At 48.2% G+C, this 13947-nt stretch overlaps 1 protein-coding gene across 2 annotated transcripts; it reads left to right on the forward strand.

Moving 5' to 3' along the window:
- The first annotated feature begins 1320 nt into the window (after positions 1-1320).
- On the forward strand, positions 1321-7874 carry FAM110A (family with sequence similarity 110 member A). 2 transcript variants are annotated; one of them, XM_018556433.1, is made up of 2 exons: positions 1321-1326; positions 6764-7874. In XM_018556433.1, exon 2 carries the CDS (start codon positions 6770-6772, stop codon positions 7760-7762), a length of 993 nt encoding a protein of 330 aa, XP_018411935.1. In that variant the 5' UTR covers positions 1321-1326; positions 6764-6769; the 3' UTR covers positions 7763-7874. The 2 variants fall into 2 exon arrangements, with proteins under 2 accessions (XP_018411935.1, XP_018411934.1); XM_018556432.1 differs by lacking the exon at positions 1321-1326 and adding an exon at positions 5315-5445 and having other exon boundaries at positions 6679-7874.
- Positions 7875-13947: the final 6073 nt, after the last annotated feature.

The following is a 13947-nucleotide window of genomic DNA, read 5'->3' on the forward strand; positions in this document are numbered from 1 at the left end:
TAAACTATTTAAACTCTCCTACTCTCAGATCTCTACAACATAAAGGCTAATTATTCTGTAGTCAAAGATAAAGAACTAGGAGGGCTAAACAGACCCTTTGAGAGAACACAGGAAGTGTGCAGGGGACAGAGGACTGATCTGGACCTTTTGACAAGATCAACAGTTTTTATGGGGGGTTTTTGCACGTATTAAAGTGAAACTAAACCTGAAATGTAAAACAGATATATTCTTATGGTAGAGGAGACTATGCGTGTCTTTTCTGCCATAGAATATTTCTCCCATCCAGCCTGCAGTTTTCTGGGACAGCTGCGCATGCGCATCTCAGTGTCCAATCCTGGTAAGTGCTGGGTGGTGGGTTGAACTCCCGTGGGTATGAGCTGTCATGAACTCCCGTGGGTATGAGCGGTCATGAACTCCTGTGGGTATTAGCGTTCATGAACTCCAATGGGTATGAGCGGTCATGAACTCCCGTGGGTATGAGCGGTCATGAATTCCTGTGGGTATTAGGGGTCATGAACTCCTGTGGGTATTAGCGGTCATGAACTCCAATGTGTATGAGCGGTCATGAACTCCCGTGGATATGAGCGGTCACAAACTCCCGTGTGTATGAGCTGTCATGAACTCCCGTGGGTATGAGCGGTCATGAACTCCCGTGGGTATGAGCGGTCATGAACTCCCGTGGGTATGAGCGGTCATGAACTCCCGTGGGTATGAGCGGTCATGAACTCCCGTGGGTATGAGCGGCCATGAACTCCCGTGGGTATGAGTGGTCATGAACTCCCGTGGGTATGAGCGGTCATGAACTCCCATGCGTCTGTGCAGAAGTTAGCTCATCCCAGACCAGCCAATCTAGGGGGCAGAAGACATAAGAGCATCAACAACAAAGTGACAAGGTAAAGCACAGATGTCACCGTTCTGGATGGGGGCACTTTACAAGGTAACGGGGGCATAATGTCCAAATACACTGAGGGGAATTTATCAATACTGGAGTAGACAAAATCTGGAGCAGTTGTGCACGGCAACCAATCAGCATCCACCTTTCATTTTCAAAGCTTAACTGAACAGACTGAAGAGAGAAGCTGATTGGCTGCCATAGGCTCCAGATTTTGTCTGCTCCAGTTTTGATAAATCTCCCCCACTGTATATAATTGCACATTACGACAAAATCTCCCGGGGGACCCGTGATGTTTAATTCCACTTTCAACAGTTATAACAAAACACTTTCAATTATATATTTAACAGACCAGAATTTAGCAAATGAGAGAAGTTCTTTGTTAGGGTTTGCCTACATTTTAAAAGGAAAAGACCGTTTTTGAAGGAATTTTTGTTTCTATTAGTCCTATTAAGTCCTATTAAGGACTGAGGCTACTTTAGTACTTACCTAACCCTTGGCTGTGGCATTGGCACTGCCCGAATGGTGCAATGGTTTTTGCTTCTTGTGCTTGCTCCATTCTTACATACAGTGTAAAGATCAAAACAAGCTTTGCTTATGATTTGCCAGGCTGCCTTTGAGGTATAGTTCTGATGTCACATAGTTAGTCAGGTTGAAAAGAGACACAAGTCCATCAAGGTCCATCAAAAAAGGAACATCCAAAAATGTCACAGAAGGGGTCTGGACGAAGAGAGCCCCGGATAGCAGATTCCTTCGTGCCACTGCTGCAGCCAAGGGTTTAGGTAAGCACTACACTGCGCGTAACTGCAGCAAGTAGACCGTTCCTCTGACTGTGGATAGTTGTCGATTAATCCCTTACCGCATCAAGCACATTTAGATTTTTTTTCAGCACGGTGTAACAGAAATATTAAACAAACCAATTAAATAATGAATTGCTTTTTCAACGTCATTATTGCACTACGCTGCTTTATTACATCAGCTTTGTCATAAGGTTTACACATTTTAGCTTGCGGTTGGATAGATACCAACCAAATGTGCTCAGATAACCCGCAAACAAATACTCATGCTTACATTAAGGGATTTATTTATAAAAGTTCGGCCTGGCATATAGCCAGGTGGGTGTCGTTCCCTCCGCAATAGTGCCCCAAGCTGTAGCTGAGTAGGGGGACTAGTGCCATGCAAACAGGTGGAACTTGTATAAATAAAGCCCTGATTATTTTTGCTTGAAGAAGCATCACTTTGGGTTCTGCCGCACCTATCAGTTTTCTAAGATGGGAAGAGAGGGACTTTTTACAGTGATAATATTTTTAACAAGAAGCGCCCAATCATCCCATTTCCAGCCATACTTCTGCCATTTCACATGGCGGGGAGAACAGTGCAGTCAGTTCACTGACGCATAATGTAGGAGATGTTTTCATTATGCATTAGGAAAAGGTTTTATTGCACGGATCATTTGAATTTACTGCATGCACATTATATTATTTATGTATGTATGCGTGTAAAAATCCATTCATGTATGTATGCGTGCGTGTATATATTAATGTCTGTATGGAAAAGTCAATTCACGCCTTTTAACGCTCAGATCAAACCCAAACTGTTTTATTTTGTTTTGGATGAAGCAGGGAAGGGTTATAGCCACTGTCGGAATTTTTCTGCACTGCACGACCCTATTTGGAAGACTTCCTATCACTTCCTACGCAGACAGGAAGTGAAAGGAAGTCTCCCCAAAAACTCTTTTCTAGCAGAGTTGGGAAGGTTATGGGGTATGTTTTTTTTTTCTTTGCTCTTCTGTCCCAGTGACAACTGCTCCCCCATTTCTTGCATGGACAGGAAGTGAGGAAAGATCTCCCCAATGGGTTCACAGAAATTTTAACTCTTCCCTACACTCTCCAAAATTAAGAAAAAAAGCTTAAAAAATGTAAGCTGCCATTCATTACCTTCCTAAAATTCCTAGTCACCCTAATTTCATACTGGTCAAACGGTCTCCATACCTGTGCATCACTGACTTGGTTCAGACATTTGTATTTATACACATACTTAAAGGAGAACTATGGGGTCAGTGTTTTTCCCCATAGTTCTCCGTAGGGTAACGGGAGGACACAAACTAGCGTCCTCCCGTTACCCTAAGCTCAGTATACCGCGAGCTACAGCCCAGCTGCGTGAGTGACAGCTGACTCTGCCTATCTAGAGGCAGAGCCAGCTGTACCCGCTCCCTCCCCCGTCCGTTCCGCCAGTCAGCGCTGGCAGATCGGAGCGGGGAGAGGGGAATCCAGCCCCTCCCCCTGTCACGACAGAGAGCCGTGACAGGATCGAGAGGTGAGCGAACCCGGTATGTGTGCGCTTACCTCCCGATCTACTGAGCCGACCTGTGACAGTCTCATTGTCACAGGTCGGCTAGAACTATGAGGTGAGTGGAAATCACTCACCTCATAGTTCTCCTTTAAAAAAAGGGACAGATGCATAGAACACAGGGGCATGAGGATTTCCTCTATACCATGCACGGCTGAGAACTATGATTCAGTAGAAAAGAAAAGTAAAGTAAGGTTTTTGTACAATTAAAACTCACATCAATCTGTACAGTAACATTATTATTATACAGGATTTATATAGCGCCAACAGTTTGCGCAGCGCTTTACAATACAAGGAAGACATTACAGTTATAATACAAATCAAGACAACATGGTAAGGAGGGCCCTGCCCCTGAGGGCTTACAACCTAAAAGATGCATCAAAAACACATTTACTGGATGTCTGAGCAATTTCAGGCAATTTATTAATGAACATTTTTTGCATACACACATTTTACAAGTGTTTTTTAATGTGTTTTCATGCTTCAGGTGTTTTTATTTTGCCCAATTGAATGCAGTATGATCTGTGATATATGCCGTCGCCCTTGTATCTGCTTCTGGGTTTATCTGTGTGGTGTCTTGTGTTATCGGAGTGCCCAGTCCAGCAAGACTTTACACCCAATTTCTTCCCAGGTCCTCTGCTGTGGTTCTTGTAATGGGCATCACTGGAGTTGTAGAGGTTCTTGTGGGCCCGCACCAGACAGATGAAATTCTCCACTTTCAGCACTGACACTTATGAAACCTCCATTTTGTTGCCTGAAGTAGCTAGGAGGAGAACAGTTGCTGGCGCAAAAACATGCAAAAAAAATACCCTAAACCGCTGGTGAGCATTTCGAGGTGCTCCTATTGAAGTCTACAGCAGCAAAAACACACAATTCTGCCAAGTCAAGCAGAAGCACGACGCTCAGGTGTGAACAGCCAACGTTATATATAACACTCCGTTCACACTGAGCGGTTTATCACGCAATTTCCGTGCCAAAATCATGCATATTTCCATGCAATGTCGCTCTATGTAGCTCATCCAATGTATTTCAATGGAACTGTTCATATCTCACAGCTCAATGTCGCCTGTAGCTCAAGCTTGTAGCTCAAACATGACCTATTTTTTGGCGGATGTCGCGCGATTTTGCCCCAATAGACTCGATGGTGTAGCTCAAAGTCGCGCATTACCGGCGATATTGCGTGACTTTGTCGCGCTACAGAAGGGTCACTTTTGCACAGCAATATGGACGGAAAGAATGATGTCATCAAGACCGCTGTTGATTGGTTACAGCCGAATGTAGCAGCGACGAAGTCCCTCCCAAAGGTTGCACAAAATGTGCATTGTCACGCAATGTAGCTCAATGCCTCTCAGCACGAAATTCTCCATGTCGCTCAGTGTAAATGGGGTCTAATGGGAATCTTCATGTTGGTGCTTGTCGTGCATTGGGAAACGCACGACAAATCGCTTAGGTGCGAATGGGAGCTAAGTGTAATGTTGGCCATACACTGCTTTATTTTTTAATTCAAGCCGCAGACTGAACAAAACAAATAGAGCAGATTCCTCCATCAATGCTACGAGCGTGGGGATTCGAGAAATCCCCTCTGTTTCTTTTGTATGCTGAAAACCTGAACAGAGCCAGCAGCTCATTGGCTGCCAGCTCTGTTTGTACGAAGATTTTCCGACCAGCTCCTTCGATCAGCTGACTGAGGGATGCCCCGCAAAAGGGTGCCGACAGCGAATGTTTGCACAGTATATGGCAACCTTAAATGGGGTCCTATCGCACCTCTTCAGCACACATTTTTATTTATACGCCATGCTTACAAGAAGGAAAGAGGGACAGGGTGATTTGCATCCATGCCACGGATCGCAGAGGACAATGACGCTGCGGAGCAGGACACACACAAAAAGAGCAATCTGGAGCGTTTGCCCGTGCCAGCCAATCAACATCCACTTTCAAATGCAGCAGCTGCATCGCAATTGCAAATGCAATTCTATTGGTTGCTGCTGACAACTGCTTCCGTCCTCCCAGCCTGATGGGTGTAATGAAGGGTTAATCCTAGGAACAGTCACACCATTGCATAAACAGGAAGAGGTGTGCTGGCTCTGGGGGCGGGGTTATACATAGGGCCAGGTGATCAGGATACAAGTCCATGTAGACAGAGCAGAGGACTGAGCGAGAGCACCTTGACCCCCCCTCTGTGTGCTGGCGGTCACTGACGTTGGGTAAGGATACAATGCAGCCAGTTTGCTTTGGGTTTAATGTTATACATGACAGCAGTGAATGGCAAGTATGTAAACTCAGGTGACATGCTGCTTCAGCTTGTTCAAATATTGCAGGATTGCTTGTACTGCACATTACAGGCTGATGCCAGGGAGGGGGGTTAGGTTATCCATTGTTTTTTATTCTAATCCTATAGCCTATTATTTAAAATAAGCTGCCCTTTCTCCCCAGTGCCCCCCCTTCCTCCTCCTCCTTCTTTCATGTTGGTGTCAGCCCTGATGGACAGGTCATTGTGAACATCACAGAGTGATTGGGGTGTGTGGGGATTGCCAGCTCCCCCACCACCCTCCCTCTTCATTCCTAGCTATCTTACAATAGGAGGAGGGCTGCCGAAGCTGCTGTTACACCAACCCCCATTCCCAGGGGAGGTTTTTTTTTTTAAAGTAATGTGGGTCACTAGTTAATGGGTGACCGGTAATGTCACCCATTGAGGTCCACAGGCAGGGCACTTTACATGCGATTTGTAGCACGGAGACCCCTGACTGTACAATTACACGGCGTGGGCAATGACAATGGGAGTGCCTGCCGTTTTGCATAGATCCATTAAAGGTTTAGGGCTCTTTAATGGATATATCCCTGAATTTTCTGAATCTTGTGAGGAGGAGCACTGCTAAGCAGAATTCAGCAACAGCTAATGAAATGCACGGCATGCACTGTTTTTTTAAAAAATCTTGCTTCCTCGCAAGTTCCAGCTTGTGCATATTTTTTTTTTTTTAAGAATAAAAGCCAACAGGCTCGGTCATAACTAGAGGGATTGATTTATTCTATAGTGTCACCTAGCAGAAAATGCCCATTGTATCCGTCCTTCTTTTCTGTTTGTCCCGGAACAGCAACTAAATGGAAATTTCCAGGCATTTTGTTGCAGTTCAGGGACAGATGTCTAGGGAAAGGAGGGAGAGGGGGAGTGATACTGGTTAGTGATCCCGATGCCAGCAACTGCCACTCGGGGTGGGTGGGAGCTTCAGGTTTTTTTGAAGAGGTGATTGTGGAAAGGATTGGAAGAGCGCAGCCGGAGGGGGGAGGAGAACAGTCCATTTAGTGTAAAGGGAGACCCCGCCTCTAGCTGTGTGTGTGTGAGATCCTGAAGCCTGTGGCTTTGTGTGTGCGATGCTGTCAGACCGGCAGACACTTGTAAACGTTACCAGCACGTTGATCTTTCTCTCTGCGTTGCACAGGGGCGTGAAAGAAGTGACAGGACGCCGTGTGATGTGAAGAGCGCTTGTCACCGCAGCGAGGCGTCGAGACCGAAGACTGCAAGAGGGGACCATGTCCGTTGGCACGTTGCAATCTGCTGGGATGGGAGCCCCGCTCACTGCGGTGATGCCCTTCCGCATACTGAACAAAGGCCCCGAATACTTTCGGCGTCAAGCTGAGAATGGAGCCCGGAAGCCCAGCGCGGTGGAGAGGCTGGAAGCCGACAAGGCGAAGTATGTGAAGAGCAAGCAAGTAGCCAGCACCAAGCAAGAGCCCGTGAGGCCAGCACTGTCCAGACAGCCGCTTTTCTCTCCGGGTGTCCGGAGGGTGCTGCTCACGCCCAGTCGCAGGTGCTCACCCGCTGCCCATCGGGGAGAGAACAGAGCTCCTAAAAGTTCCTTGAATCTGGAAATACTTAACAATCTCATTAATATCTGCGACAGCCCACTGACATCCCCACGGGCGGACAAAGTTCCCTGGCAGGAACTGGAGAAGACGCAAAATTCTTCCACGCCATGCACCCCAGTCAGCCACCGGACTCCCAACACGATGGCAGTGCGCAGAGTGGACGTCCGACCAGGTGATGGAGTACCCCGTGTTAAGTGTCCAGATATCCTTGTGACCTCCTCAGTCGAGACCCCCGCAAAGTCATGTCCGCCCGTTGACAGCCCCCTCTGTTCGCCCGCTGGCACCCCAAGTGAAGCGGGCAAAAAGCAAACCCTCCTGCACCGTTCCAAGTCGGACTTGAGTGACCGCTACTCTCGGGCCAGCGCCGACCTCGAACGTTTCTTCAATTACTGCGGACTGGACCCTGGCGAGGTTTCTAACATCGGAGCAGAGCACTTTGTCCGCGCCAGCTCCGACATTGTGTCGCTCAAGTTCCACAGTGTCAGCGCTGAAAGTTCGGAGTACGCCCACTCTCAGGTCAGCGCGGCCACCCAAGAGGAGACGCCGGCTTCCACGCGGATTCCATACGGGATCTCGATCATCGAGCGGAACGCCAGGGTAATAAAATGGCTGTATGGACAGCGCCAAACCAGGGAGGCCCAGAAGTCATCCACGTAGTGGACACCTATAACCCCTGCGGACGTTAACTGTTGGACTGACGTGCTCTGCTTGTTACATGGTACGACCTCCTCTGTTTGGGAGTATAGAAAGCTTGTTTCATAGTGTTAGGATTGTAAACCCTGAATTTGTGACTCAGGATTTGCACGAGGAGCTGACCAGATCTAAGACCAGCCCTAGGCAGGGCATGCCTTCCAGCTGCTGCGACAAAACGCACATGGGCCTGTTCACTTGTACAATTTCATGGCTAGACCTTCCGTAGCATAATTTTGCCAAATGTATCATACAGACATTCCCCAGCGTGCTGGACATTACTAAACTGTGGCTTTAGAACTGTTTTGTTTATCTGTTAGTGATTTATCGAAGTCTAGTACACGAGTTGGCAACCCTGGCGTTATAGCTGGGGTGAATCTACAAATCCCATCATGCCTTTGCCTCTGTGTGGCTGACAGCCTTGAGAAGCCTCATGGGACTTGTAGTTCCACAGCAGCTGTAGTGCCGAGGTAGCCTAACCCTTTTCTAGTAGATCCGCTCTGCTTTCACATGCAGCAGGTAAAGGAAACCATCTTCGAGGTTATTATGCACACACAGTGCAAGCCAGTACTTGGGACATCCGTCAGACTGCACACAGCTGTGGCACTGTACCCATGGACGGGGCTCCCAGCTCTGCGTGTGCATAACAAACTTTGTGTTACCATTCCAGTAAGTAAAACGTATTGTGCGGCAGGCTATGTGGGCTCAATGCCCATACACCTACTGCCTATAGACATGAGACTTGTGAACAATGTAACAAAAAATCGTTCCATAAACGGGAACAAGATCCAATGTTGAGCTCGAATTTGCCAATTTCATGTTATACGCATAGCCTTTCGTTGGTAGGCAGCCTGTGACTCACGTGCCATAGAGGAACGGTCAAGCATGCCGCATTGGCCTCCGTGGCCCACAGTTGCCTCCATCCGTTGAATGATGTAATTATGCAGTATGTTGTGTACATATGTATCTGTCACCTGCAGTGCTCCCATCTGTCCAGGGACTACACATCCCAGCATGCCCTTCAGCATGCTAGAGTGTGTCTTTCTGAAGAGCTGGAAGACTGCATATGTGTGCCACACACCCTCTCCAGACGCACAATGACTTGTGTGTGTGTTCTCCATACTGCTTAGCTATGCCTTAATGCTGACTTACTTGAATCTAACCTCTTTCAGCCGGAGGCTGTTACAGGGCACTTGCCTTCTACTTCTAGAACATTAACTGAGCCCTTAAGTGTGCAGTGTTACCTGAATGGCACGACCTGTTTTATTAAAGCACAATAAACCTTTTTGTAGCTCGTGTCACTGTGCGGCTGTGGGTTTGATACATGCCGATAATGTTTTGTGCAGCGCTATGATTGCCGGTGTCCTCTGGTTAGGTCCTAGCAGCCAATATGTTTTTATGTTCAGTGCATGCATGCTCAGTAACGTGTCATTGGCAATTGCAGGTATCACAGAGCTCACTGTACTCCTGACAATGCATTTATCTCCTTTCCCTTCCAGAAGGACAGCACCTTTAGGACATCACCCAGGGTCAGCATCTACTTCTAGGGGTTGAGGTGCCTGTTGATGACGCAGTCGTGTAAATTCTGGTACCTGTGCACAGGGGTGTCCCGAGGCCGGGTGTCACCCGGAGCGGAGGCCGGGTGACACCCCCGCCGTGATGTCATCGCGCATGCGTGTGCTGTCACCACGTGCGTGCACGATGTCGTCACCACGTATGAGCGGCCATCTTTGTAATACCTGCCATCTTTGTAAAACCTGCCATCGGCCATCTTGGAGGTGGACGCTGGTAGAGAGAGGAGGGGACATTCACCCGGCGGGATAAGGTAGGCCGCCGGGGCCCCTCCTCTCTCCTGCAACTGTCGGCTCTCGGTTCATGACCGAGTGCCCGACTTTTCAGAGGGTGTGATACCAAAATGCCAGTGATTTTGGTGTCGCCCGGTTGCCACCCCCCTTGTGACGCCACTGCCTGTCTTCACATATGTCTGACACAGATCGGCCTCTCACCAAGACTGATCACTGGGAGAGAAAGGAGACTGAGGTCTTGCTTGCTTGCAGCAGACTGATAATACTATCTCAGCCTAGCCAAAGTTGCTGATTTTGGAGCTCAGGGATGGCTTTTTCATTATGTACATTTTTGCAAACTGCTACTATTGCAGTATAGTGTCAGGAATGTAGATTTGTCGATAACTTTACAGATCTACTCTAGGGCTCCTTCACACCATGACCGTTGAGCTGGGTTTTTTTGCACTGTACATCCATGATATGAACAGGGCACATGGAAAGTAATTGTTACTATCATACATCATACACATACTGTGCAAAAAAAAGCAGCTCAGCGCAGCCTTTAATACACGGGTAGCCACACTTCTTCTCTCCAGCTGTGGTGAAACTGCAAATCCCATCGTGCATCTGCTTCTTGGAGCCATACCTGTGGCTGTCCGGGGTCTTTTAATGCCTATGGCACTTGTAGTTCCACAACAACTGGAAGGCTGGAGTTTGGCTACCCCATTAAGGTGCAGCTGGGGAAGTTGCCCACTTTGCATACAAAACTGTCAGCCCTTGGCTGTCCATACAGTTGTGGCAAACATATCAAAATATTTGTATTTAATGAGAAATAACGTTCAATACAAAACAAATATTAAGTGAAAAGATAATATTTTGGAGATGTTCTTGTACAGTTTTTTACATTGGTTTACATCCAGGGTCCTCTGCGGGGGCAAATCTTCCCTTGAGCTGGCAACTCTATAACATCAGGGGGGTAATTTATCAGAACTGGAGCTAGTTTTTGTCCGCTCCCAGTTTTGATAAATTCCCCTCCGTGTCTCCATTAATCACATGTAATCTCATTCACCCGATTGGGGGTAACAATTGCCTCATATCAACCAATTGGGTTCCATCCCGCCCTGAGCAATAAGAACCGGACAATGATAGCAACCAATTGGGTTCAATCCTGCCCTGAGCAATAAGAACCGGACAATGATGGCAACCAATTGGGTTCCATCCCGCCTTAGCAATAAGAACCGGACAATGATAGCAACCAATTGGGTTCAATCCCGCCCTGAGCAATAAGAACCGGACAATGACATTTTGAATGTGGTTGCTGTAGGGCAGCACAGAGAGTTCTCATTGCAGACATTTAAATATGGATTATGGAGCTCTGTGTACACTTCTTTTTATGAAAATGAATTGGGGCGCAGTCAGCACTTGCTATATTTGTCTGCTGTAAGAGGACAGCAAGCGCAGCAAAGAGCCCGCGATCTAAAGACTGTTTTTTCCTCAATAGTTTCCTGGATAGATAGTAAATCGGACCTCCTATGTTTCCTGTTGGAGCCGACGGCTCAATACCGTTAAATACATAAATTGGAGCTGATTTAACTGCTAGAATTGTGTGATTCTGTTCAGCCAGTCTTGTGACACAAGGTAGAGATGAAAATAGTAAAGTATGCCACCAGCACACCGTGGTTCAATCTTCAAGCAGTGATCATTTTATTGATGCGCACACACACATCTTGTCACACAGCAATGTAACAAGATGTGTGTGTGCGCATCAATAAAATGATCACTGCTTGAAGATTGAACCACGGTGTGCTGGTGGCATACTTTACTATTTTGGATCTTAAGTGGCGCCGTCCGCAGTCACTACAGCACCCACCACAAGGCGCATACCAGTAACGAGTGCGCTAGGACCCCTTCTGCATTCTGACAAGGTAGGGATGGGACACGGGCACTCCAACCACAGATATAACGCATCTTTTATTGATGTGAATGCGGCTTATCACACAAGTGCAACGTTTCGGGGTCACGCAGGAGGATCCCTGTCCTCAGGCAGGACATGTAATGCCTTGCCTGAGGAACGGGGTCCTGAGTGACCCTGAAACGTCGCACTTGTGCGATAAGCCGCGTTCTCGTCAATAAAAGATGCGTTATATCTGCAGCCGGAGTGCCCAGTGTCTCATCCCTACCTTTTGAATGTGATGTTGCCATTTGTTGACTACCACTGCACCCACCAGTCGATTTCGGATTAAGCGGTCAGGAATGCGATTGGGTTCATGGACTAGTCTTGTGACACAGACACCCCTGATGGACATGCATCCTGGTTTTGCATTTACTGAAGCGATGTAACAAAACGCTTTTAATTGCAAAAGGGGGCAAGTAAGGAAAGTCACGTGTTGGGGTTTACATACACTTTAACCCAGCACCCCACAGCAGAGCTCCCTCTACCCAGCTGTCAACCATGTGTTCCTGGGCTGTGGATCTCACGGGAAGGTCATATCACCCTTCACATGGAGTTGGATTTCACTAAAATTGTTGGGTTAGTATTGCCGTTATTCATAATTCATGTGTGCATGACGGCATTCCCTGTGCAGCTGTATCCATTTTACAGAAAGACGTCTATTGTTACCCTGCATCTGGTATGTACAAGCTCGTCTTGCCACGGGGTTGGAGGTAACGTGTTGAGGACGTGTTACTGGCCTTTAACTAAGACATAGACTTGTAACAAGGAGCATGTGTGTGTGTGTCCACAGCAATCAGCCAGATGCCTGAACATTGAATGGTGATTTCTGGTTGCTGTGATTTGTTGCACTTATCTTTTATTAAATTATGTTTACAGTGTGTGTGTGGTGCTTGATGTGTACAGTAGTGTTACTATAGAGTCTTACATTACCATATGTCTGAGGGAAACGGATCTGAACATAGTAGGGAAAGCTTAGAACCTCCGATAGGTTTTTGTCATCGTGTCACTGTTTTGTAAACATGAAGACGGTCGTAGTCAGCCAATCCTATATTTGTCGGCTGTGAACTAGGGGCGTAACTAGAAATCACAGGGCCCCATAGCGAAATTTTGTATGGGGGCCTTTGATTTCTAGTTCTGCCCACCTGAGAGTGATCCTGCTGTATACTCTCTATGGTGGGCTCTGCAGGGTCTCAGGTGGGCTGCACACCTCTTACCTGTCCGCCCCGATTCACTGTCCGCCTCCGTGGTCGCTGGCAGGCCCTGCCTCCTCTGTTGCTGGGCCCTGCCTCCTCCCCTGTCGCCAGGGCCCCGCCTCCTCCCCTGTCGCCAGGGCCCCACCTCCTCTTCCATCGTTGGGCTCTCCTGCTCTGCTTTTGACGCCGGGCCCAGCCTTCCTCCTCCACAGCTGCTGGCTGTCAGTGACTGAGCAGCGGCTGTGAGGAGGAATGCGCCACTGCACAGATCACTGACAGGTTGTCGGTGATCTAACAAGTGACCCGTTCCTCCTCACACCCGCCAGTGACCGCCAGCAGCCTGAGATTCCATCGCGACCCAGGCGGACGCACGGCACCAGGGGGATGTCCTGGCCGGGCCTCCCTGTTCCCCGGGCCCCATAGTGGCCGGCTGGGTCGCTAGGATGATTGTTACGCCACTGCTGTGAACGGACGGCAAGCATAGCGGAAGACCTCGATGTTTCCTGGAGAGATAGTAAATCTTCCCTCCTTTGTATCCTTGCGAAGCTCCAGGCTTACAGCTATACACGCAGTTGAAAATACATAAATGTAAGCTGTTCTATCTGCTAAAATTCTGTTCAGCCAGTCTTGTGACACAGATGCCCCTGATGGACAGCACAGCTAGGTCTTTTCTAGCACTGTGCAATCCAGTGTAATGTAACGTAATTGACTTACAGTTTCGCCACTCCTTCCCTATCTGCCAGGCAGGGGATTACACGACGTTAATATACAGAGATATAGGTACTCGGGGAGCAAGCGCTGTTGATTGTATTAGAGGCAGAGACGTCCGGAGGCGGGGTGACACCGGCTGCGGGTACCGGGTGACACCCCGCAGTGACGTCATCGCGATGGTTACCTGCCTGAGAGAGGAGGGGACGTCACGCGGGGGGATGAAGTGTGCCGCCGGGTCCCCTCCTCTCTCTCTCTCGAGCAACTGTCGGGCTCTCTGTCCTTGACTGAGTGCCCGACTTTTCAGAGGGGAGTGACACCAAAATGACTGTCAGTCGTTTTGGTGTCACCCCTTGTGAAGCCACTGATTAGGGGGCACATAGAACCGCTGGAGATGAGGGCCACTGCTTCGTGTATGACAACAGCCGTCTGACTCTCCAAGGTGCTGCCAACGTAGGGTATTTTAACATTTGCTGCAGCGTTTAGCGTAGTCTTAAAGTAGTAAACTATCAA

This window comes from Nanorana parkeri, unplaced genomic scaffold, assembly GCF_000935625.1.
Source record: "Nanorana parkeri isolate BGI_ZX_2015 unplaced genomic scaffold, ASM93562v1 scaffold237, whole genome shotgun sequence".
NCBI classification, from domain to species: domain Eukaryota; kingdom Metazoa; phylum Chordata; class Amphibia; order Anura; family Dicroglossidae; genus Nanorana; species Nanorana parkeri.

Bases quoted from the DNA above. Each gene is read 5' to 3' on its own strand.
- FAM110A (XM_018556433.1), top strand. From the start codon at position 6,770: ATGTCCGTTGGCACGTTGCAATCTGCTGGGATGGGAGCCCCGCTCACT.